This window comes from Trichoderma aggressivum (assembly GCF_033847375.1).
Source record: "Trichoderma aggressivum f. europaeum strain CBS 100526 chromosome Unknown scaffold_015, whole genome shotgun sequence".
Taxonomy (NCBI): Eukaryota; Fungi; Ascomycota; class Sordariomycetes; order Hypocreales; family Hypocreaceae; genus Trichoderma; species Trichoderma aggressivum.
The window spans coordinates 596,810-619,769 of NW_026946381.1; the positions used below are offsets into that span (position 1 = coordinate 596,810).

Consider the following 22,960-nt stretch of genomic DNA (forward strand, 5'->3'; position numbering starts at 1 on the left):
CACGTGTCGTTCCATCATTGATGCTCTTTTCCAAATCATGCCGAATAAAACAAATAAAAACAAAAAAAAACAAAACAAACAGCCGCCAATGCCTCCCCCTGGGTATCTAATAGTGGTGCTTCCACGTGGCCGGGATCCGGCAAAAGGAGAGCGTTGGGGGGTATATAAACATGAGTCCGACCAAGCAAAAATCCTCCACTCCATGCTTTTTGCCCTGCCATTTTTTTGAAAGACAAACAAACAAAACCGTATATGCTTCTAAACTCTTTGATGTGCTCATCATAATCGTCATCATTGAATGTTGCGCAATGCCTGGGCTTGGAACTCGATGTAGAAAAGATCAAGGAACAAAGGGGCAGGAGAGCTGACATCGGAACCCAAGAGCCGGAAACGTCACGTAATCAGTCGATAACAATTACGTTTGATACTGGCTGACCTAGGCCCGGGTGCTCTCGTCTAGTGTCATACCGCTCATCTACCCCAGGGGGTCGTGTGGCGGGATGATAAATCGGTTCGGGATGAGGTCGTGGGACCTGTCTGTCACCGTATTGTCGTCTGCAACATATGAGTATTGAACCAAAGCAAATTCAAGGCGTATGCTAAACAAGAGCGTCTGCAACTTACATGACCCAATAACCCTCAGGAGGTGGTGCAGCATACTCTCCACTAGGCACTTGCCGGGTTTGTACTCTGTAGTCCGGCTCTTTGGTCAGTGGTTCAAGCCTCGGTGCGCCATAGTAGTCGCGAGGAGGGTAGGGGTGAGTATGGGCTTGGGGTGGACGGGGGCGAGAATCGAATAGAGGATTGGCCTCGATTTCTGCAACACCCCGGCGCTCGGCTCTGTGTCTCGAATCTTCTTCCCATTGAAAAATCGTGTGAGGCCTGACAGTGGTTTGGACCTCAACCTCTACCGGTGGCTGAGCAGGGCGAGTGGGTCGTAGTTGAATTCTCCCGCTACCCTCAGGTCGAGGGTTGACCCTTTCATAGTATCCGCCTCGATCCTCCATAAGGATAGGATTTGACCGCTCTCCAGGGCGGGTTGCATTTAGAACGATTCTCCTCATCTCCGGAAGCCTGGAAGAAGAAGTTGACACTGGGTTGCCTGACGCCGGATGAGGAAAAGAAGATGCTGGCGGTGCTCCATATGCCGTGGGATGCGGATATGTCTGGCCACGGAAGTCATGCGAACGGATGGAATCTCTACTGGAAATGGCATCGAAATCCAAGGCATTTTGCGGTCCATCATAGGTTACATGCGGCGCTGGGGGGCGGTCCCAAGAATGGATTCCTTCTCCTGGATTGGAAACAAGCCTAGGGGGATGCTGAGAACCGGCCAGTGGTGTGACCGGTGTTGCATAAGAACTTACCGAGACTTGGCTCCTTGGGGGTAGGGTGCGTATGTATGTGGACTGCACGGCTGGGGATGCCGGCTCAATAGACCGCACCAACATGTCTGAGAAATGACTGGAAGCCGAAGAAGCCAGATCGCGAGATGACGTGCTGGCTGAGAACGGCACAACGGACATTACCTTTTCGTGAGAAGGCCGAGCATCTATAGGCGGACCACGGTAGGGTGACGAAGTCAAAGAAGATGGTACCTCATACATGGGCCGTTGTATCCGGCTATTCAAACTTGGGGAAGTTCCAGGGGGATGAGCCACTGGACTTGGGTTGTCATATGGCCGAACATAGATGTCATAAGAAGGCCCAATAGGCCTGGAAGGCTGATATGCGGCATGACTGATGGCAGTATCCAGAGAGGGCGGCCCAGCCACTGGTGTTTCCACTCGATTACGTCTGATGGCTTCTTCCCAGGCGCGGTATCTTCTGAACCCACGCTGAGCTCTCCTGTCAACTCTGCGACCACTATCAGTGTGCCCCAATGCTACCCCATTTGGAGCGGGGGGAGAAAACACTTGGATCGCTTCTCGAACAGAGGACCTAGGAGGGGAGCGATCTGGCTGATATATAAGACGGATAGGTTGTGCTGACCGAGACACAGGCATGGGTGTGAGCCTGGCATGATCAGCTTCTTCTTCGTCCGACGTATAGTCGGTCGAGTCGTCGTCATCATCTTCATCGTCATCATCCTCGGAATCAGAGATTACCACAACCTCACGCAGGATCTCGTCCAGTTGGTCGCGACCGGTTTCCTCATCTCCCCGCCACTTAACGAGGATGTCGAGACACAGAGATTCTACAGTTCGTCGTGCATTCTGCCAAGTTGTCTCCCTCAACAGTGCATCATACCGCGTATGAGTGTGCCTTATGTGGGCAAGGACTGCCAGCTGGACTCTGCGAGAGAGTGGAATGTCTTCTGAGAAGCCGACAGGATGCTCAGATCGATTAGTTGATCCCTAAGGAAGATATTATTGTTCGCCATTTGGTCTTTTTGTGTCATGGGGAAAGATGGGGAGAGAAAGGAGAAAATACAAACCCGAGTGAAGGAGTGCTCGATAATCATCTGACGGTCAGTATTGGGAATCCGTGGAAACAGGTCCCTAATGGCGGCATCAACTTGAGCATGATAGGCGCTCTGGGATTCAGGAATGGGCTCAGGGCCTGCGCCTATTACCGCACCGATAAGGTGAGGCATGTCATCGATGCTCGCCTTGGCTTCCTCAACAATGACTTGCCTGATATGATGGCCAATTCGATGCACTTGGTTGGCAAGGCTGCTTTCATCAAGACCTTTTGCATTCTAAGAAGCCAAGGATTAGATAATAATGCTATATCACGCGCACGACGGTAGTAAACGCACGGAAACAATAAATATCATGGCATCTTTTTCGCGGGATATTTCCTTGCAGGCTGCGGTAAGCTGGGGGTTGCCGATGGGGACAAACTCGAACCCCGGTGGCGGGGTCTTTTCCGTCGTGATCTGAGATTGTGAGTATATTTCCACTACGCGACAGGCATACGGGGAGCGTTTCCGCTGTGTACCTGATACTCGAGCTTCTTCTTCTTTTCTTTATTCTCAACCAGCTCGAAGTATGAGTGATGCTTTGATTTTGGCGGCGGCGGTTTTGCCACGAAGGCGTCATGTCGAGGCGAGTAGGGGTTGCGATACTGCGATCTTTGAGTTCTCTTGTGCCGCTCCTTGGGCCCAGCGGCGGCTCCTGGGACCAAGCCTCGTCGTGCTCTTCCCATGTTGAGTTTTCAGTGGCTATCATACAGACATGTATATCATAACGCGGCGTCTTCCAGGAACGGGGGCAGTGTTAGCATAGCAGCAGAGAGGCACAGTTCACCGGCTCAGCACGCGCCCAAGGTTGCATCAGCGAGCTGCTGGGATCTTGCATCAACCCTCGCTCAGCTGGGCGGTTACAAGCACCAAGAGGGGTCGTCCGGCTCAGAGGAACGCAGCACGAGCAGCAAACAAATCAAAACGGGAAAAACAGTTGCGTGGGTCCGGAGCGACTGAACAAAGAGAGCCTTGACGCCCGTTATCGTCTTCGAGTTGCAGGCCGACAGCTCCCGATACCAGCGGACGGCGAGGCGGGCCGTGGCAACACAGAAACAGCCGCTTTCAAAGGCTCTGCCTGAAGCTGGCTGGGCTTTGACTGATCAGGTGCTGAAGCCAGATGCGTGACCATCTGGCAGTTTTGACGCGAGTTTCTCTCATGATGTTGGGCAGCTTGATGCTTTTTTATTACATAATCACGTGGGAGCTGGGAGAACATTGTTCCCTTTCCGACAGGAGTTCGCATGTGATGTGCACATGTCAAGTCATGTCAAGAAACAGGAAGCAAGAAAGCAAGAAGTGAGAAGCAACGCCATGGTCCAAGACTAGTGATTTTATTGCTCCATTGCTTGGCAGTTTGTTATATCAATCTGATTATATGGAATACAGTCCACCACATCCACCTGGAGACAAGAGGCGGATGGCGGAGATACAATAAACCGCCGTTTTGCGTCCGTCCAAGCCGTTCTCCGTCTATCCATTTCCTAAACAGGATAGCGATTCAAGCACCCACATCTCGACAACGGCGGACATGTGGAATTATGTCAGAGACTAGAGATTGTCCGATGATCCGCAACGCCATTCGGCTTTAACACAGCCACGGAACAGCCAGCCGGATAATGATTGGATACTCGAGAGACGAATTGGATCAATATGTACTATGTAAACTTACTGAAGACTTTGAAACGTCAAGATGCTCTTGGCGAGGCGTCCAAGCCGTGCTGGGTGGGCATGTGGGTATCAAGACTCGACCGCAAATGGACGGCTTGCTGTCAGTTGAGATCAACACCACTCCGGGGCTGCTTGTGGAAACATGCAATATTCCAGAAGGGCGAACTGAATCGCAAAAAAGGTACACGTCGCATTGTCAAAAATAGAAACATCACACGTGTTGGGTTGCATAGCCTTGGGAGCTTTAGACAGTTTCAGCAGGGCTGGTGGGCATTGTGATTGAAACAAGGCGAGAAAGGCAACGGGCCAGGCATTTCCTCAGATTCAACCAATGCTTCTCGAAAATTCGTCTTCTTCATACGAGGTACTCCGCCCAGCGAGGATTTCAGGAGCAGCTTCACTGCCGACTCAGCCGCTGCCCGGCGACATGGTTTCCTGCGCACCGGCAAGGCGGCAAAGTAATCACAGAGGCCAAGAAAAGGAGGATTCAGAAAAACTACTTACCAGTACGAGTACGGAGTAGTGATGGTGCTTGGTCCGGCTTAGATGCTGCTGTTACGTTGGCAAGGACCTAAGCCACAGCAATCCTGAAGCTGAGCGGTGGGAGAGATTGCATTGACTCGGACCAGGCCTTGGCGGTAGATGCGAGTATCGTATGTACATGTGCTCGTACATGCCGCTTTGAGAGTGAATTAGCGACCTTGGAACCGAAGAGATGAATTCAGCAATCTCACGGCAAACAAAGCACGGCGTGTTGGGCATAGCAGATCATGTTTCGCAACCACGGCAACGCAATGGCCACCTTGACCTTGGCTCGCTGTCGACAAACCAACGGGCAACGCTCGACAGGAGTCGGGCCCGTCCGCAGGATGAAATACGCTTGTGTGAGCCAATCAAGACAAACGGCGATACGCTGGCAAGGGCTTGATTGAGCCAACGAGATGCTCTTGTGAAACACTGCCACCGCCAATCTCCATCTGCTGCTTGCAAGCGAATGCGAGAGCAGCATCACGTGACGAGCGAGTGTGGTGACTCAGCAGCTCGGAGACCGAGCAGTCCATCCACCAGGATTTGATGCTTTGGACAAGATGGAATGGTGTGCACAGCCACCACAGTGGGGAGACGGTCTCGCAAGCAGTTGGATGGACTTGGGAGATACATGAACCAGCGGGAGAGTTACGTGGGCTTCTGAGGCGGCTGGGAGTACCGGCAAAGTAGCGCCTCTGGAGGAATGATTACGAACCGTCGGGCTGTTGAGCAACCCGAAGGAGCGGAACGAACGAATCTTGTTTGCTGATGATCAGGTCCTAGGCCTAAAAGCCAAACTATCGACGCCCAGTCCAAAGCGAAAAGCGAGCGAACGGGCTCGGGTGCCTTTTTGTTTGGATTCTGAGCCAACGGAGCCGGAGCCGGAGCAATCAATCGATAGTTGAGATGCTAACACTGGCTGTCCGGCAGCAATACTGATGTGGTTGATTGTCCGGATTGCCAGCACCAGCACCAGCGCCAGCACCAGCACCATCAATTCCCTTGGGCTTATCTTTGTAGCACATCTTCTTTCGATAGCACAGTAGCATCGCCCATGCCCCATCTCGTCGACTGCTGTGCTGTACACTATCGTATCGCAGTCGCTGGGACTGGACTGGACTCGCGGCCTGCGTCGTCGGTTTGGTCGTCAGCCCTGCGAATCTCCGAGCCTGTGTGCTGGCCTTTCGGTTGGCGCACCCGACCGGAGCTTGCTCGAGGATTTAACGAGAGCGAGCCCAGCGGCTGTGAGTGGACCGGCGGCCAGGCAGGCGTCGTCATCCCTCAGGCAATGGACAAGCAAAAGGCAGAGGCTGCAAAAGATCCATCCCGCACTTGGGCCAAAGAGGCCAAAGGCTGCGCCTAGTGGTTGCGCCTTAGTGGCCGCTCACTGCATTTAATGCTCAGGGAAAAAAAGGCTTACGCGTCCACTGCCCCGTTTGTGCGTGCACCCCCGCCGCACCCCTGCAACCTCTGCCCAGACGCCAAGGGGCCTCCGCGCAGCCCCTAGAGCGCAGCTTTTCCAGGTGCCTGCCCAGGTGTTTTAGCACGTCCCAGCACTCCGTAGTGGCCACGGCCCCCCGTTTGGCTTCAGGCCCAGCCGCTAAGATTCCCGTCAACCATAATATCGCCGCTCCCCCAAAACCGGTCGTCGTCACCTTTATCCTGCACTCAAACCTGTATTCATCAATACTCGCACATCCTTAATTCCAAGGTTTTGATTATTCTGCGACTTTGTGAACCATCAAACACAAAGCCGTTCATTGCATTTCGAACCGTCGTGACGCATCATTCTTTGCATCAGACCGACTCGAACCCAACGACCTCGCTTTCGCCGGCAGATCCGCTATCATGGCGGACAACAATAACGTCGACCTGGACGCGCTGCTCGATCTATCAGAGTACGATGCCATGCCCAGCTATGGCTCGCCGTCCGTGTCTCCTTCGTCTTCATCCAAGCCAATCTTCGCCAGCCCTGTCAGCGCCGCCGTGACGACGCCTAGCATGATGACGACACCCAGCCTGAGCGGCCCCAGTCACAACTATGACATGTACCGCCAGCAGACCGGCTTTGTGCCCGGAGCCATCGCCAACACAATGGCCGTCAACGAGTCGAGCAACGCGGGCTACCAGGATTTCGGAAACCTCGACTTCCTGACCAGCTTCACTCCCGAGAACGAAGTGTTCGACTTCAACACCTCGCCCTCGCAGACCACCATTGGACCGACCGAGGCCATGGACTTTGAGTCGCCCGCCGATTCCCAGCTCTTCTCCACCATCAACCCCAGCAACATCGAGCAGGAGAACATCGTTTCGCCAGTCCTTACAAACCATTCAGGCAGTGTCGGCCGTCTGTGGCCTGGTGCGCACTCTCAGGCTGCCATGGCCAAGGCTCATGCCCAACAGAGGCAGCAGCAGCACATCATGCAGCAGCAACAGGCTCAGCGCCAGCCCGCCCCGTCAAAGCCTCGTGGCAAGCTGTCGCCTCACAACGACCCCATTGTCGAGCAGAAGATCACTCAGCTTCTCAACTCGATGCGGGCCAAGCCTGCTCCTCCGCCATCCGATAGCCCGACTCCCACCAGCAACCTGAGTAGGTCTAAGAAGGATGAGGAGGAAATGGATGAGGACGAACGCCTTTTGGCCAGCGAGGAGGGCAAGAAGCTCAGCAGCAAAGAGCGGAGACAGCTGCGCAACAAGGTCTCCGCCCGTGCATTCCGATCAAGAAGAAAGGGTAAGATATTATATGAATGTAGTCATGACAAAGAATTTTTACTAACCGTTCACAGAATACATCACCCAGCTCGAGTCTGAGGTCTCCGGTAAAGTCACCGAGAACAACGATCTGCGTGCTCAGAACCGGGCTCTTGTCGAGGAGAACAAGCGCCTGTCTGCTCTTACCCGCATGCTCCTCTCCTCTCCCTCATTCTCCAACTTCTTGGACCACCTCAGCTCAAACCCCTCCGTGGCTGCCCAGCCCCAGGTCAAGCCTGAGCCTCAGCAGTCGCCAGAGCAGCGCTCCGTCAAGGACGTGAACCCTTACGGCGCTCAACCTTCTCAACAGCAGATTGGCATGGCTATGATCCCTGAGCAGAGCATGGACTACTCCATGTTTAACCTCGACGGCTTCAACTTCCAGCCCCAGGTTTTCGTTGTGGAGACTTCCGAGGTGCCTTCTCCTATCGAGTCGAGCATCCTTTCTGGCAAGACATCCAGCTTCGTCGAGCAGACCTTCCAGTCTGATGACGAGAAGGTTGAGGTGCCTGTCATCAAGCGACCCATCGAGCAGGCTCCCGTTGTCCAAACCGAGGCTGCACCAGTCGATGAGGAGTTTGAGGCAGACCCCGAGTTCGCCCTCTTCCACGCCGAGCCTACAGCATCCCGCCCTGAGTCCCAAGCCCTTGACACTGACAGCCTGACACACGTCGACATCTTTGGTGGCATTGAGCCCGAGAAGATGCTGTCCAGAATCGAGCTTGTCGATGCCACCGAAGAGGAAGTCAGTGCCGCATTTGCCATGGCCCGAGTACAAAGTATAAGCGCCAGCATAGAGTCTCTTGTCTCAAGGCTAGAGATCTTGACTATGGATCTCTAAGGTTAAAAAAAAAATCTTTTTTTGCACGAAACCATCTTAATTAGCGGCTTGTTTCTATCCACCTATTCCAGGGCTCATATGTACACAATCTTGGACCAGGCAACGGCGACGGAGTTTTTATCTTTTCTTCATTTGGGAATCAATTGGGACACACAATGGGACGGGTCACAAATATCGACGGTAGCTTTACTCGCTTTTTTTCAATTTTCCTTTGTCACATTTTTAGCTAGGGGCGCGACATAATCTGTCCCCGACTTCCACTCACGAGCTGGCCGGATAGGGTTGGCGTCTTATTTTTTCATGTTTGGATTTTGTATAGATAGATGAGAGGCAAAGGTTCACTCGGCCAGAAGCGGAGTGGATATGAAATGCCCAAAAATATTTTCATGATGTACTTTGAATTCCTGCCTACTCGAGATGTGCCTTGTATGTGTGTGTGAGGTTTTGTAATGATGTATATGTGTAGAGTTAACATGAGCTGTGAGAGCAAGTCATGGCGTAGGATGATTCTGAACAGTAATCTATTTGCGGAGAAGAATAAGAGTGCAGAGGAGTTGGGATCTATCTAGTGATGCGTAAAAGCTGTGGCCTTGCTCGAGGATGGACAGTCATTTACACTTACAACACGTCACAACTAGGTACACTTGACAACTACCTAAATATCACATCGTGGCAGTGAGGATGGACCATGTATATGGCTGCAGAGACTCATTCTCGGTACTGAATATAGTGAAGAATCATCGAGTGTATTAGTTAGATGGTGTTTATACAAGGGCATACACACTTCTAGCCCACGTCCCGTCACATAGTCAACCCCCTTCGCCCCCTTTGACAAACCAGTCTGTTTCATTCTCCTCCCCCCCTATCGTATCGAAAACACCTCCTCCTGCGCCCCCTCCACATCCCAGCCCTCCCCATCCATCAACCCATGCACATAGCACTCACCGACGAGGATCCAGCCACTGCCGCTGCCACTGCCGTCCGTCACCTCGCGCAGCAAAAAGGGCGTCTTGCCGCCGCGCAGCACGGCCACGACGTCGCCTTCCTGCAGGGCGTCGGGCCCGAGGACGAAGTAGCCGTTGCGGGTGACGGCGAAGCGGCGGTAGCGGGTGATGAGGGTGGCTTCGTGGCTCCATTTGAAGGGGTCGCCGGTGAGGGAGAGGGCGTGGATGGCGGGGGAGATGGGGGTGTGTGATGACGAGGCGAGGGAGTTTGCTCTCTCGAAGAAGTTGGACATTACGTTTTTGTTGTTATTAGTGGTGTTGTTGCTGTTGTTGCTGCTGTTGTTGCTGTTGTTGCTGTTGTTGCTGCTGTTGCTGCTGTTATAAGTGATGTTATTGTTGTTGTTGCTTTCTGAGTGTTGGGAAGAGAAAGAGGGAAACGTCTGCGAAGGCGATAAAGACGAAGATGAAGACGCGGGCAGTGCAGAGCGCACGAGATAGGCTGCTCCGCTGGCGAGCCATTCATCCGGCGAAATGGACGAGTAAGGCCGCGAGCGGTCCATGCCGGTGCAGGCGTTGGTGAGGGTCTGGATGAGGGCGAAGAAGGCGGACTTGTGGTGATCGTGCGAGGTCGTGGGGATGGACGGGGACGGAGAGGGAGACGAGCAAGGGTCCTTGAGAAAGGGCGGGTATATGCGTGAGAGGGTAAAGGTTTGGTAGCCGCAGATGTGCTTCCAGAGGACTTCCATGGGGTGTGTGCGAGAGCCGGATTGTTCGCTTTGGCTGTTTCGTCGTTGATGAGAGTTGCGGCCGCGGTGGTAGTTGCTGCTGCCTCTCGTGGTATTTGTATTCTTGCCCCCTCTTGAGGTGCTGCTGCTGCTGGGCGAGCGAATATCATTACTTTGATTCCGGGATTGAGGCTGAGACTGATGGTCGCTGGCCTGACTATTCTCCCTTGGACGATGCTTCCACCACTTCTTCTTCGGCCCGTGATCGTCCTGCCGCACCTGAAACGCCGTCCCGTAAATCGTCCACGAATGCCTCTCCACGACATCGACCCTAACACCACGAGCATGCAGGATCCGTCTGTCCTCATCAATGGTGAGATCCGGCCTGGTATCCTTCGCCGCCCGATGCGGCACCGCAGGCGAACCCAGAATATGCATCGGCAAGTCCCTCCAGTCGGGAACCCACGATGGCAAGTCCGCTTCCTGCTCGTTCCCCGGCGCTCGCCTCTTCCCGTTGGGCCGGCTGTGATGCGTCGCGGCCAACATGACGAGATCGTTGGCTCCGCGGAGGCCCCTCACCGCAACGTCGAAATACACTTCCTCGATGCTCTTGGAATAGTCCACCACGAGGCTTTGTAGCTCCTCGCTGCCCTTGCCGAGGGAGAAGTGGCCCAAGAAGGCGTACACGTGGTCGCGAGGGTCTTGTGCGAGGAGGTGCCTGGCGCGGTGAAGCTCGTAGGCAAAGTTGCCTCTGTTGTGGAACTGGTCGTATTCCACGTCTGGCTCGACGAAGCGTTTGTGAAGGTAGCGGATGTTGGAGGTGCCAATGAAGAAGCGCGTGCGTAGGTGGTGGTATCTCTCGTTGAGGATCCCGGCGACAAAGGAGAGCATGTCCCAGTCCATCTCGGTGTCTCCCCAGTATAGAGTCGCCGGGGCGGTAGTTCCAATCTCTTGAACAATCCATATTCGGTGAAACTTGAGGCTTAATGTCAGAAGTTGATCTCACTTGCAAGTGATCAAAAGCGAGTAATGTCGTCAATACTCGAGACATCACATCTTGCGGTAGCGGAGGGTTTATATAATGTACTTACCCAAGGCAGCTTGGTCAGCTTTGACAGAGGGATCCAACGCTCCGAGCTCTGCATCACCAGATTCTCCTCGTGATCAACTTTGAACTTCTCATGAGCCTTGTCATCCTTGAACACACCATCCAGATAATGCACCATTCGCACCGCATCCGCAGCAACACCGTCTACATCCCTCCCCAGCCACACAAGCACCTTGCTGGCATTCTTATACACCGCATTCATGAGCTTCACCTGCTGGCTCCGTTCCGCAATGTCGTCCTGGTTGATGCATATCTGGTCCGCCCACAGTCGGCGAGGCCGATCCGGCAGCCGAACCCTCACCAACGCATCGCGAATGCTCTGCGTCAGCGGCAGGATGGCGCCATCGCATATGAGCTCGAAGAGACGACCACCAGTACCCCATACATACGAGATGGCTTCATAAGGTGGAAGCTGTGCAAGGTCCGCCGGGTCGAGGCTCCCGAACTCGAGGCTCCCGACTAAAGGGTCAGAACCTGACCCCGGCTGAAGAGTGAGGAACCGAACGCACTTGTCTTCTCTAAGGGGCTTATACACGTATCGCTTCCCTTGTGGGATGCTCAAGGACTGTTTGGGGCGATGAGACAGCGGCTGGTGCTGGTCCATGAAGGACTCCTTGGGTCTGAAGCCACGACGCTTGACGGGCTTCTTTCCGTGACTCAAGAAGAGAGACTCTAGGCGGAAGCCTGATGCGCGCAGGCGCAGGCTGGACAGGGCTTTGAATATTTCACGATCACGGCCCGAGATGAGTCTGAGAGCTGGGTTTATGCTGCGCCAAGAATGGAATACAAATGAGACGAACCGACGACGACCCCCAGCATATCGATGAAGACGCATATTTTGAATTCCTCGACAAGAGACCGTTGTTGGATCAGTAGTGCGACGCTATGTATCAAGGTGGAGAGCACGTCTGTCCAACAGCAGCTACTGCTGCATGTCATGCCGCTTGACTCATCTCATCCCAGCGCGCTGATCCTACCTGTGATGTCTGGCTTATGCTTCACTTCTGCTTCTGGCACTTTTGCTGGCACGTCAAGCTGATAAATCATAGAAGGGCACATGTGAAGGGACATCTCATCCCGAGTTCATGTACGGCACACGTAGCCAAGGTGAATTGAATAATAAGAGAAGAAGACAAACAAGACTCCACCATCTCTTGATCCAGTCGAAGATTTTACCTTGGTAATCCTCCAATCATCCAACGGCATGGACAAGTAAATACAGCACAAAGCAGGATATCATATACCAAATCTCGCAACTTTCCATCTCCAAGCGCTAGACGCTCTCGCGGATTTTCACGGGCTGCGCTGCCATGATGCTCATGTCGTCCTCGTCATCAAAATGTCGTGGGTCGTGCGTGTCATTCCCCAGATTCGTCGTCGCTATGCCGGCAGATCCAGTCGGTGGCCGGCCTGACCCGTTTCTTAATTCCCAGCTGCCCATCCTCTCGTGCGCCATTCCGCGCTTCGTGACTGCAACGTCGACATCGCTCGCCTTCTTGTCTGTTCCTTTGAAGCCGCCAGGGGAGCTGCTCCGCAAGTTGGATTTTGCGCGTCGTCCAAAAGTACACACTCCGCAGAAATAAAGAGCGAGTGCAGCAAGACCAGTCACAGCCAACGTCACCATGGCACCAATAACACCGGCGACGGGGGCACTGACGGACGAGTTCTTGGATGTAGAAGAAGAGTCGGAAGAAGACGTGGACCTTGAGGTGCACCAAGGCGCGTATAGTGCCCGACAAGTGCTGCACCACTGTAAAGAGTCTTGAGAGACACGTTGAAGCTGGCCTAGGAATTCCGTGAAAGGTATAACCAGACTATCGGAGCTATCTGAAGACAGTGGATAGACTGCAAATTGTTCGCCAACATCGGCATTGGCTCGATATGTGAATCGAACCATGAATTCCTGAGCGTCTGGTAAACCGGCGCTGTCTCCCGAGTCTTGGCCGATCATTTCAATGATCATGGCCGAACCGGGGTCTGGAAGGGTAGAGAATGGTCCAGAAAGCAGGTTATTTGTATTGTAGAGCCCCATGAGTGAAAAGAAGGCCAACATGGGCTCGAAGGAGCCAAACATGAGCGTAAGTTTGCTATTAGGACTTCCCAAGGTGGCGGCACTGAGCGAACTTGCGATTTGCATGGCGAGGGTTTGACCGGCGATAGTGGTGATATTGTTGTAAGTAAAGTTTGGGACGCTGCTCAGGCTGTCTCCGTTCTTGGCCCGCTCCAGATCAAAGGCGTTCTTCCTGAGTACACCAATAGTGGTGTTGGCGAATCCCAAGCCAGTGTTGACGGTTTTATTGTGCGTATTCATATAGTTGACATATTCGAAGATGTTGTACGCATTCCAATAATTGACCGAGCCGTTGGATATGGTGCCCTGGAGAGGAGGGGTGGCAAAGAGAGACCTATAGAGGCTCTGAGTTGACCTTGCGCGGCCTATGGGATCAGTTTGCTTCATCAGATTCACGTTGGTATCCCAGGCCCAACAGCCAACAGTGCCTTGGATGCTTCATATCCGGGAGCAAGTCAGCACACAAGATGAAAGATGATAGAATGCTTCACACGGTGAGCCACTTACGCAACTGATGCCGAGTCTGACATGGAGAGAGTCTCGATACTTGGGTACTGATATCCTCCTAGAGGATAATCAATCGGTCCCGTACCGGACAAGACATCTTGGGCCATCTCTTCACCACCGGCAAGGTTGTTGAACGAGTCCGTAGTCGGGGGGTACAAGCCTTGCATAAAAGCCACAGCGCCCCCGGCAACCCAGTCGTCCGCCTGCGACATGATGGTGAGCTGGCCATTGTCGATGGCATCTTTGGCTATGCCTTGAATAGTGTAGTTTCCCGTTGAATCTGAGAATGAGGTGGAATTCTCGGTGCCCAAGTAGCGATTGCGAAAGGCGCTCCCCTGCCTCCACATCTGCCGAGCTCCCATGGGCGTGAGGACGGTATTGAAGCCGCCAAGAGTGGGAGTCTTTTCACCATGGTTGATGTACGCAAGAACCGCCCAGACTTTTGCGTTTGGCTTATCGTTGGACTGCGCTGAGATGCATAGACCCAGGACCGCTATCGACAGAAAGAGGGACAGTGCGTTTGGAAGGGACGCCATATTGTTGTTGCGTTGGTGTTTATTGCTCTTCTCGGCCAAGTGAAAATAGTACCTAGACAGTTCAAATAAAGCTCTCAGTCAAAGATAGAAGATAAGATCAAACGACCCGATATATTTTCAGGGCCAGAGACTGCGAGTACGCGATAAACAAAGGCGATGACGAGGAGAAGTTCTCACGTCAACCCAAGTCGCAGGTGGCTGAGGGACATGATGGGAGAAAAGAGCTTTCGACTCGGACCCCCAGAAGAGCCTGGAATTCAAGCCTTCATTCGTACCCCCGAGCATGTCAGCCACCCATCGCATGGTGTAGTAATTACTCGAAGCACAGAAGGAATCGCTATCTAATCGTAAACAAGCAGCTCGCCAACCCGCATCAGGCTATTTCCGCCGTTGGTTAAAACAAGCATAGAGCTGGGGTTCCCACGCCGCGATCAGCGAATCCCAGGGCCGTCTGAGCGGCAGCGTCCGGCCAGCTTGGGCGGGTGGCTGGTCCCGTGCATCCTGACGTGCGCTGTGATGTTGCTGAGAAAGGCCTAGATGGTGTTGATGGAGGTGCGGGGCTTTGTGACAAGTGCTTCGATAGAGGCTCGGCTGAGGAGACGAGGCCAAGTCCCAAGGCTTTTTCTCTCGCTCTGGAGTGTGGCCGGCAATAATTGCGCGCACTCGAGTTTGTCGCTGTCAAAGTTCTCTCTCTTGGATGTTTGCGGCCAAGCTCTGGAGGTTGTGGAGAAATAGGTTCAACTCTGACGCCCATGACGAAGCACAAAGGTGCGGCGTTGAGTGACGTCAAGGGGAAAGTCAATAGACTAGCTATTAAGACAAAGCGAAGCTATTCCCGTTTTCTTTTCCGCTCGCTTTTTTGAAGCCGAGTTGGAAAGTAATCTTTAGCCTTTTCATGATGCAGAAATTTCCATTGTTGGAGATGCCATGTTTCAGAATCACATCATGTCGTTGGGCGAAGACTGGATGTACTTGTTCTTTGTTCTTGGACAACCGTCAGAGTGGTTTACCGGTCTAAGTCGTGATGAACCAACTCAGGCACTTTAAGCACCTTCACGGCATTAAATACCCAAAGTAAGATGCATGATTTATATTAACCTCCCATTTACGCTATCTAACAACTGTCACCTGTCAAAGATTAGTTCGTACATGTCACAGTTGATTGCCTTCATACCTAATCGTATGCCATCAATCTCGTCATTTCAGCCTCTTGTCTGGAGTGAGGGTGTAGCCCCCGCTTTGCTCAAGGCCCACCATGGTAAGTCAGCCTTCATAACCAATAACAAGGACGCCTCCCACAATCACCACCCATGGGAAGCGGATCACCGCTTCAAACGGTTCCATGGTCTAACGGTTATGACTGCGGATTCTGATTCCGCCAGCGAGGGTTCGACTCCCCCTGGAACCTTTTTTTGCTCTTTTGCTTGAACTTTCCTTTATCTTTTCTGAATATAGACAAGACTGGCGATGCCTTCATAGTGGCAGCGTATCATCAGAATGTCACCTTGTGGAAAGGCGCTTTGATGAACGCTGCTAGATTTACACCTGGCTTTGGCACAAAATACTCACGCAAGATTCCGACTTTGTTACTCCCCCTTCTTGGCCTGATGTTTTTTCTCTTAAATTTGGTCAGCGCCTCACATATACCTCTCACTGCATTCGAAATCCACAGAAATCCAGTGTTGGCTTTGTTTCAAATTGCAGCGAGACGTCGAGAAGGGACCGTCCATCATTTGCCCATCTTGCTCTTGGTGAGGAGACGCATGTCGCCGTCGGCCATAGAGAGAGTCTGCATGGCAACACTGTACGCAAGGTATGTCATATAAGAGGATTATCCGATGGCTTGCACAGTCATAAGGAAAGACTCTCCTCAGAACTTTGATCGATTAGCATCACCTCCACGATTTCAATCCATTGTACGTGTATTCGGCCAGATTCGGATCTTATCAATCACGACAGTGTTCCTGATTTGGACAAGCGTGCTATGCAGATCGGCCTCAGGCATCAAAATTCCAGATTGCAAAGGAAAATGTGCTCCGTACAAACGCTCGTATTTCCCGGCTTTTCTCCCTTGCCTTGAATGTCGCACCTCCTTCTGGTGCTCGTACTACCGTCTAATCTATTGAATTTGCGCGTCACAATATAAACCACTGACTACTATACATACTACATTGTACCTATACATGGCATGGCGACTAATACATCCATACCCGCACTCCCTCTGCACGGCTTTGCAAGATTAATTGTATAACTACTTTTCCAACTAAGCCAGCCGTATGCAGGCCGATGCAACGTGAATTGATCATCCCATTGCTTGGACTTGTACCTTTTGTTTGTGTGGAGCAGATTCGGGACCCGCTTATTTAGCCCTGTTTGGCTTTTCCCTTGCATTAGGAAGCGGCGAAGCAACTGGATTCAGCTGATCAGAGGCGCCTTTTGGAGTGTCGGCCACGTGCCCTGAGCTCTAAAATCAAGGGTGAGAAAGAGTGAGATTGATCTGCTGAAATTCGAGATCCATGGCCGTGGACGGCAGTTCTAGCACAGTCCGGGGCATGTCCAGCAGAGATTTCGTGTCATACCGCCGCTACAGGTACAGCGACTCCATCGAGGCGTAAGAAGAAGCAAAAGACTGGCCGGCTTGGAAGCACAAGCATCCATTCGAATTCGCCTCGAGGCCCCTTACCCCTGCCCAGTGCATGCATAGCGCTGCACCTGCTCCGTCCAGTGCTTGGAATGGCCTGACGCTCAGGTGTTGTGAGCCCACTAACGCTGACGGTACAGCACAGTAGCCCGCAGCCTCTGCCTCTGCACTGCACCCACTACAGCAGGTCTTAGCGATCAGTGCAGCCGCTCTCTTTCCCGGCAGCCGCACCCCCGTCGCTGGGAATTTCTCCGCATCATCACCAACCTACAGGCTTGAGCTCAGTGGACGCACTCCCTGTCCCACGCACCACAGCGCAAGCACCGCATCTCGCACACCCACACCGAGCATCTCGACTTTTTGTACGTCGCGCGCCTTGCCTTGCGAAACCAACCAACTAGGAGAAAAATACGGCAAAAATTCACACGATCCTCCTGCCTGGTCGCATCGCGTCTGCGCTCGCCATCAGCCGCTCGATGGCCTAGCCGAGCTGAAACCACCCGCCATGTCAGACGACGCCTGCGTCCCAGAGCCGGCCGAGGCGCTGAAGGAGCAGGTCAACGACCAGATCGAGTGCGCCAAGCAGCCCGCCTTCTTGCACTCGCCGCCCGATAGCAACGATGCCGGCAAGTCGGAGTCGAGCGACTCGGAGCTGAGCGACCTCGAGGACGAGCCGCCGCTGGAGGATGCGCCGATGCTCCCTCCGGATGTCGGCCTTGAGGACGACATTGGCGACATCCAGCCAGACCATTGGTCCTCTGGCAATGTGCCCGTCTTCAAGCCGACCATGGATCAGTTCAAGGACTTCAAGCGTTTCGTATGTTGACAGCCATTCGGGTCCCAATTGTCTTTGTCTGCCTGTGTTTGGCTCTGTGCCTTTGTTCGCTAACTGTTGAGCCTTGCTTTTCGACAGATGACAAAAGTCGACAGCTATGGAATGAAGTCGGGCATTATCAAGGTGATCCCGCCAGATGAGTGGAGGGATGCGCAGCCCCCCCTTGACGACCTCGTAAAGCAGGTCCGAGTCCGCGAACCAATCAAGCAGGACATCATGGGGTCCAACGGCACATACCGCCAAGTCAACATCCTCCATGGACGATCCTACAACATCCCGCAATGGAGGCAGCTGTGCGAACAGAGCGAACATCAGCCTCCCGCCAGGCGTGGAGAGCGGCGTGCAAATGCAGACAAGCCCAGGCCTACGCGAGCTCGCCCTGCCGCTACCAAGGGCGCGAATACTACTGCTGCTGCCACCACCACCACTAGCTCTCAGAAAACTCGGGGGAGAGGACGACCACCCAAGAAGGGAAAGCAAAAGAAGAGCGAGGACAGTCGCCCCATGACTCCCGTCTCGCCAAAAGTTGAGGCTGAAGGCGAAGGTGCGGAAGACGAGGTTATGGACTCTATCGAAAAGGAGCTAGGAACCGAGGTGGACTATGAAGACGAAGATGATCAACCTACCGTCCGCAGAATGGGCGGTGTTAGGCCTGCCAAGCCAAAGATTCAATCAACCTCGGCGCGGCGGAAATTCAGTCGTCGAGAGGCCTCTGCAGTCATCGATGAGGCTGCATTCAAGGATTTCGATTATCGGATGGACATCTCCGACTACACGCCTGAGCGCTGCGAAGAACTGGAGAGAGTATATTGGAAAACCCTCACATATGCTCAACCACTATATGGTGCTGATTTGATGGGCACACTCTTTGATGAAAGGACCGAGAACTGGAATCTGAACAAGTTACCCAACCTCCTGGACGTTCTCGGCACAAAGGTCCCCGGGGTCAATACGGCATATCTCTATCTTGGCATGTGGAAAGCGACGTTTGCGTGGCACCTCGAGGATGTCGATCTTTACAGCATCAACTATCTTCACTTTGGCGCTCCAAAGCAGTGGTACAGCATTTCTCAGGCCGATGCTCGACGATTCGAGACTGCCATGAAGAGCATTTGGCCCGCTGATGCCAAAGCCTGCGATCAGTTCCTCAGGCACAAGGCCTTTCTCATCTCGCCCCAACACTTGCAGCAGCATTACGGTATCAAAGTCAATAAAGTCGTCTCGTACCCTGGCGAATTTGTCGTCACTTACCCCTACGGATATCACTCCGGCTACAATTTGGGGTACAACTGCGCCGAGGCGGTCAACTTTGCTCTCGATTCCTGGCTGGAGATGGGCAAAATTGCCAAAAAGTGCGAATGTGCTCAGGCCCAAGACAGCGTATGGGTCAACGTCTACGAGATTGAGCGTAAACTGCGCGGCGAGGAGACTGAGTACGAAGAGACAGAGGAAGAAGACGATGAAGACGAAGACGAAGACGACGAGCTCTCGGGGCTTCCCACTCCTCCTGGTGGCCATGGGGTCAAGTTCAAGGACGCAAGCCGCAAGAGAAAGCGCGGCCGGGCAGACAAGGGTGCCAAGGCCAAGGTCAAGAAGATCCGATTAAGGCTCAAAGTCAAGGCTGAGCCGCCCTGTTGCCTATGCCCCAACGATGTGCCGAACCTCGAGTTTCTACCGACTGATGACGGCAGAAAAGCCCATCGCCTCTGCGCCCTCTACATTCCTGAGACATACATCGACACGGTGGATGGCAAAGAAGTTGTATCTAACGTCGCGGCAGTGCACAAGGACCGTCTGGATCTCAAATGTCTATTTTGCCGATCGAAGCGTGGGGCGTGCTTCCAGTGTTCTCAAAAGAAATGCGCAAGGGCATATCACGCAACATGCGCTGCAGCAGCTGGAGTGTTTACGGAGGAGCAAGAGGTGCCCGTCTTTGGTGAAGATGGGACGGAGTACAAAGAACAGGCCTTTGAGTTTAGTTGCCGCTTCCACCGCACCAAGCGTGATAAGAAGCTGGATGGCGATGCCTTGGAAGAAGACTCTCGCATTCTCAAAGCCGCCGAGGCCCTCCAAAAGGGAGATATCTGCCAGCTGCAGTATCACAAAGGCGAAATCTTTGCCGGAATGGTGGTGGAAAATCGGCCAGACGAGCGAATGCTATTACTTGACCTTGTCCCTAATGGCGACCGACTCGAGGTTGAGTGGAAATGGCTACTACTTCCAAATCCATCCGACTACCACCTACCCAAGGCGTCCGCAAACGCCATCCCGCTGCCATCCTCACAAAAGGCAAAGGATAAGCTGAATGCCAAGCGCCATCAAGGGGATGACAAGCCGCGAAAGGGCGACCCGTTTGTCGAGGGAGATTATTCTTGGGCAGAATTCCACACCAGCGAAGTCACCACCCAGCAGGTCAAGGTCGATTTCAGCAAACAAGACCAGGTTTGGTATTATCTCGGAAAGACTTCGACCGAGGCGAGAGCTCAGTATACCGAAGATCCGTCGAACCCACGGCACAACCCCAAGGGTAATTTCCTGGATACAATTCCGAAGCCCCCCAAGCCTGTACCCGTGCGACCTGTATACCAACAGAGAGCTTATGGGGTTCCTGGCCAATTCGCTCACACGGGTGTTTTTGCGGGCCACATGATGACGCCCACGAACGCTACGGGCTTAGAAAGACCATACGTTTATCAACCAAGAAACCCTGCTGGCTACACTCACCAACTCCCTGGAACCTTTTCATTCCAAGGGACGAACGCTCCCCCTCATCCTCATCCTCAGGCCCATCCTCATCCTCATCCTCAAGCGCATCCCCATCCCCATCCCGCTCCTCCTCCCGCTCACCATCAGTATCAACAATCTCACAATCAATATCAACCATATACAGAACAGCGGTTTGACCACATGGCTGGGGCAAACGCAATCCCTCGAGCTCACGCATTCCCACCACCCCTACCACCGCAGCAACAGCCACAGCCACAGCCACAGCCTCAATCTTCTTTCCCAGCATCTTTGACGGCCAGGTCTTCGGCAACTCTCACAAGTTACAGGAATGCTCCGACTACCCAAGGCTCGCAGCAATATGGCAAGCCCACTTGGCAAGTTCATTCGTCGGTCTATCAAAAGTACCCCTTTTTCCAAGTCAATCACAATAGGCAAGTCTCTTAACAGTTCCGCAGTGTAGAGTAACTTGTACTAACCTAAATTGTACAGAGAACCATCCAAATACCGAACCCCTTATTCTCCATGGGGCGGGTTCACCAATGGATACGAAGGCGATTTGAGAGCACACCTGCTAGCAAATCAAAATGATCTTCTCCGACGGGCATCCTTGACTGCAATGTCTCCAGTGAGCACTCCGGGACCATATCAGGCCTCACCTTCTGTGGCTGCACCGCACAGTGGCCCAGCTGTCTCCGTATCACACCAGACAGTGACGTCGGCGCAGCAAACTGCTTCCACGCTCCCTGCACCGATATTAGGAACTGCCAGCCACCAATACCATCCGGCGATCAAAGCACAGTATAGGAACATGGTCCAGCCGCCCAGCAAGCCCAAGCCAACCCCAGTCTCCAAGTCGTACAAGGTTGGCTTACCCGCTGCTATCAGTCTGTCTCTGAAAGCGACTAAATCCGCAATGCAGGTTCCGTCCAAGCAATCTCCAGTGCCTTTGCCAGCAAATTTCTTAGCCGCCATGACCTCCTCGCCCGGTACACCTGCGCCCTCCTCCACTAAACATTCACCTCTTCCACCGGGAAGTCCCCAGGCCGCCTCTCCCAGCACAAAAGCAGCTGTGGCATCCTCGCCATCACCTCCACAAGAGTCGACAAGCCCTGGAAGTTCAACACCCAAAGCGGTGCAACCACCTCAGAGGATATCCACAACTCCAGTGCCGCTCCCCAAATTTTCAATGGCAGTCCAAGGAAACACAGGGGCCTCTTTGTCTCCATCTACAATAGCCAAACCTCCGATGTTACCACAGGTTTCACAACCAGCTTTTCCGAGGGACTATGATCAAAGTGTTTTCGTACCCAAAGAACCATCTGATGTTTCTCGAGAGGCTGTGGCGCCAATCACTGAATCACCATATGGTACTTCTAATAATTTAATTCCGGGCATGACAACGTCTGCGGCTTCAGCAATGTCAACCATTTTCACAACTAATACGCGGGCTGGGGATGACCAAGCCCCACAGTCCATTCCTACAAAATCTACAATGCATCATCAGCCCGAAGGATTTCCAGACGTTCCGGGCTGCGAATCTATGGAGTTTGTCGAGCGGATGATGGAAAATCTGAGAAAAGCGTCCCAGCGACGGCCTTCAAACTGAACAGAGAGCAAAAGTTGAAAGGGGCAGCATCCTAGTTTCACTTCTATTTCGCCTCACAGCAGATCATGGTGCTGCTTCTCGTACGCCTGTACAAATTCTTCATATCTTCTTCTTTTTAACTTTTCGGGGGAGACGGTTTGGTCAGACACATTATGATTTATTAAGGTTACGTACACGACGTTATAACGGCACAGTCGATGGAAAAACATGGGATCTTATCTGGACTTTTGTGTCCTTACTTTTTGGCTGTTGAAATTGCCGTTTGGCGTTGGAACGGGAGTATTTGGCGATCGGTTTTGAGGGTCAGACTAGAAGAAACTGGCATTGCCACGTTGGAAGCGGAGGAGGATTCAACGATTGCTGCGGTTGCTTTTTTTTTTCTTTTACCAGGAGAAAGTTACGGCGACGTAAGTGTATTATTATATTACATACCGCAGGTAGTCACACGACAATTGGGATTTTTCTTTCATCGTTCTCGACTTGGTTTGGTGATGTCTCGTTTTGTGTTTGAAGTCGTCATATAAGATAAACAGAAAACATGTTGCTGTTGACACTGAAGATAATCGCCTGCTTTGCCATAAACTATATATGCACAGAGTTTGTGTGTTTCCTGGGCAACATTTGTATAAATTGAATTCTACATAGCAGCCACAGCAGCCATCTGGGGATAGATATGCTCAAACGCAATGTTTGTCCGATAAGGGAGTGGGTAGCTGTTGAACCAGTACAAACAGTATGCACTCCTAGGCTTGTTGACTGTAAGTAGAGCTACCTTTGGAGAGAAGGTGAATTGCAAAGTCTCTCCGTTGTCTGGCCAAAGGAGGCTTTACACTTTCAGACTGGATTTCTATTTAACCTGCCCATCTGCCGTTTGTTTTCTTTTCTTTTCTCTTCTCACCACCCCATTACACAATCACAACCTGCCTCGTTCTTGGTTAAATATTCTTCAGCTCCGGCGTTTGAACACCAAACTTTCACATTGTTGACATTTGCGTTCACATTTAC

General features: G+C 52.7%; 6 protein-coding genes across 6 annotated transcripts; 3 read left to right on the forward strand and 3 right to left on the reverse strand.

The window, feature by feature from the left end:
* Positions 1–401: 401 nt before the first annotated feature.
* On the reverse strand, positions 402–3,150 carry Triagg1_4789 (uncharacterized protein; the record flags this gene model as incomplete). The annotated part of the gene is made up of 5 exons (XM_062899231.1): positions 402–555; positions 625–2,357; positions 2,438–2,701; positions 2,762–2,881; positions 2,944–3,150. The coding sequence occupies 5 exons, from the start codon at positions 3,148–3,150 to the stop codon at positions 402–404; spliced, it is 2,478 nt and encodes an 825-aa protein (XP_062756369.1).
* A 2,567-nt stretch (positions 3,151–5,717) lies between these two features.
* Triagg1_4790 (uncharacterized protein) lies at positions 5,718–6,026 on the forward strand (the record flags this gene model as incomplete). The annotated part of the gene is made up of 1 exon (XM_062899232.1): positions 5,718–6,026. One exon carries the CDS (start codon positions 5,718–5,720, stop codon positions 6,024–6,026), a length of 309 nt encoding a protein of 102 aa, XP_062756370.1.
* Positions 6,027–6,511: 485 nt separating this feature from the next.
* Triagg1_4791 (transcriptional regulator family: bZIP) lies at positions 6,512–8,255 on the forward strand (the record flags this gene model as incomplete). The annotated part of the gene is made up of 2 exons (XM_062899233.1): positions 6,512–7,394; positions 7,450–8,255. The coding sequence occupies 2 exons, from the start codon at positions 6,512–6,514 to the stop codon at positions 8,253–8,255; spliced, it is 1,689 nt and encodes a 562-aa protein (XP_062756371.1).
* An 862-nt stretch (positions 8,256–9,117) lies between these two features.
* On the reverse strand, positions 9,118–11,867 carry Triagg1_4792 (uncharacterized protein; the record flags this gene model as incomplete). The annotated part of the gene is made up of 3 exons (XM_062899234.1): positions 9,118–10,899; positions 11,016–11,781; positions 11,833–11,867. The coding sequence occupies 3 exons, from the start codon at positions 11,865–11,867 to the stop codon at positions 9,118–9,120; spliced, it is 2,583 nt and encodes an 860-aa protein (XP_062756372.1).
* A 438-nt stretch (positions 11,868–12,305) lies between these two features.
* Triagg1_4793 (uncharacterized protein) lies at positions 12,306–14,146 on the reverse strand (the record flags this gene model as incomplete). The annotated part of the gene is made up of 2 exons (XM_062899235.1): positions 12,306–13,539; positions 13,611–14,146. 2 exons carry the CDS (start codon positions 14,144–14,146, stop codon positions 12,306–12,308), a joined length of 1,770 nt encoding a protein of 589 aa, XP_062756373.1.
* Positions 14,147–17,292: 3,146 nt separating this feature from the next.
* On the forward strand, positions 17,293–21,955 carry Triagg1_4794 (uncharacterized protein; the record flags this gene model as incomplete). The annotated part of the gene is made up of 3 exons (XM_062899236.1): positions 17,293–17,604; positions 17,701–20,750; positions 20,839–21,955. The coding sequence occupies 3 exons, from the start codon at positions 17,293–17,295 to the stop codon at positions 21,953–21,955; spliced, it is 4,479 nt and encodes a 1,492-aa protein (XP_062756374.1).
* Positions 21,956–22,960: the final 1,005 nt, after the last annotated feature.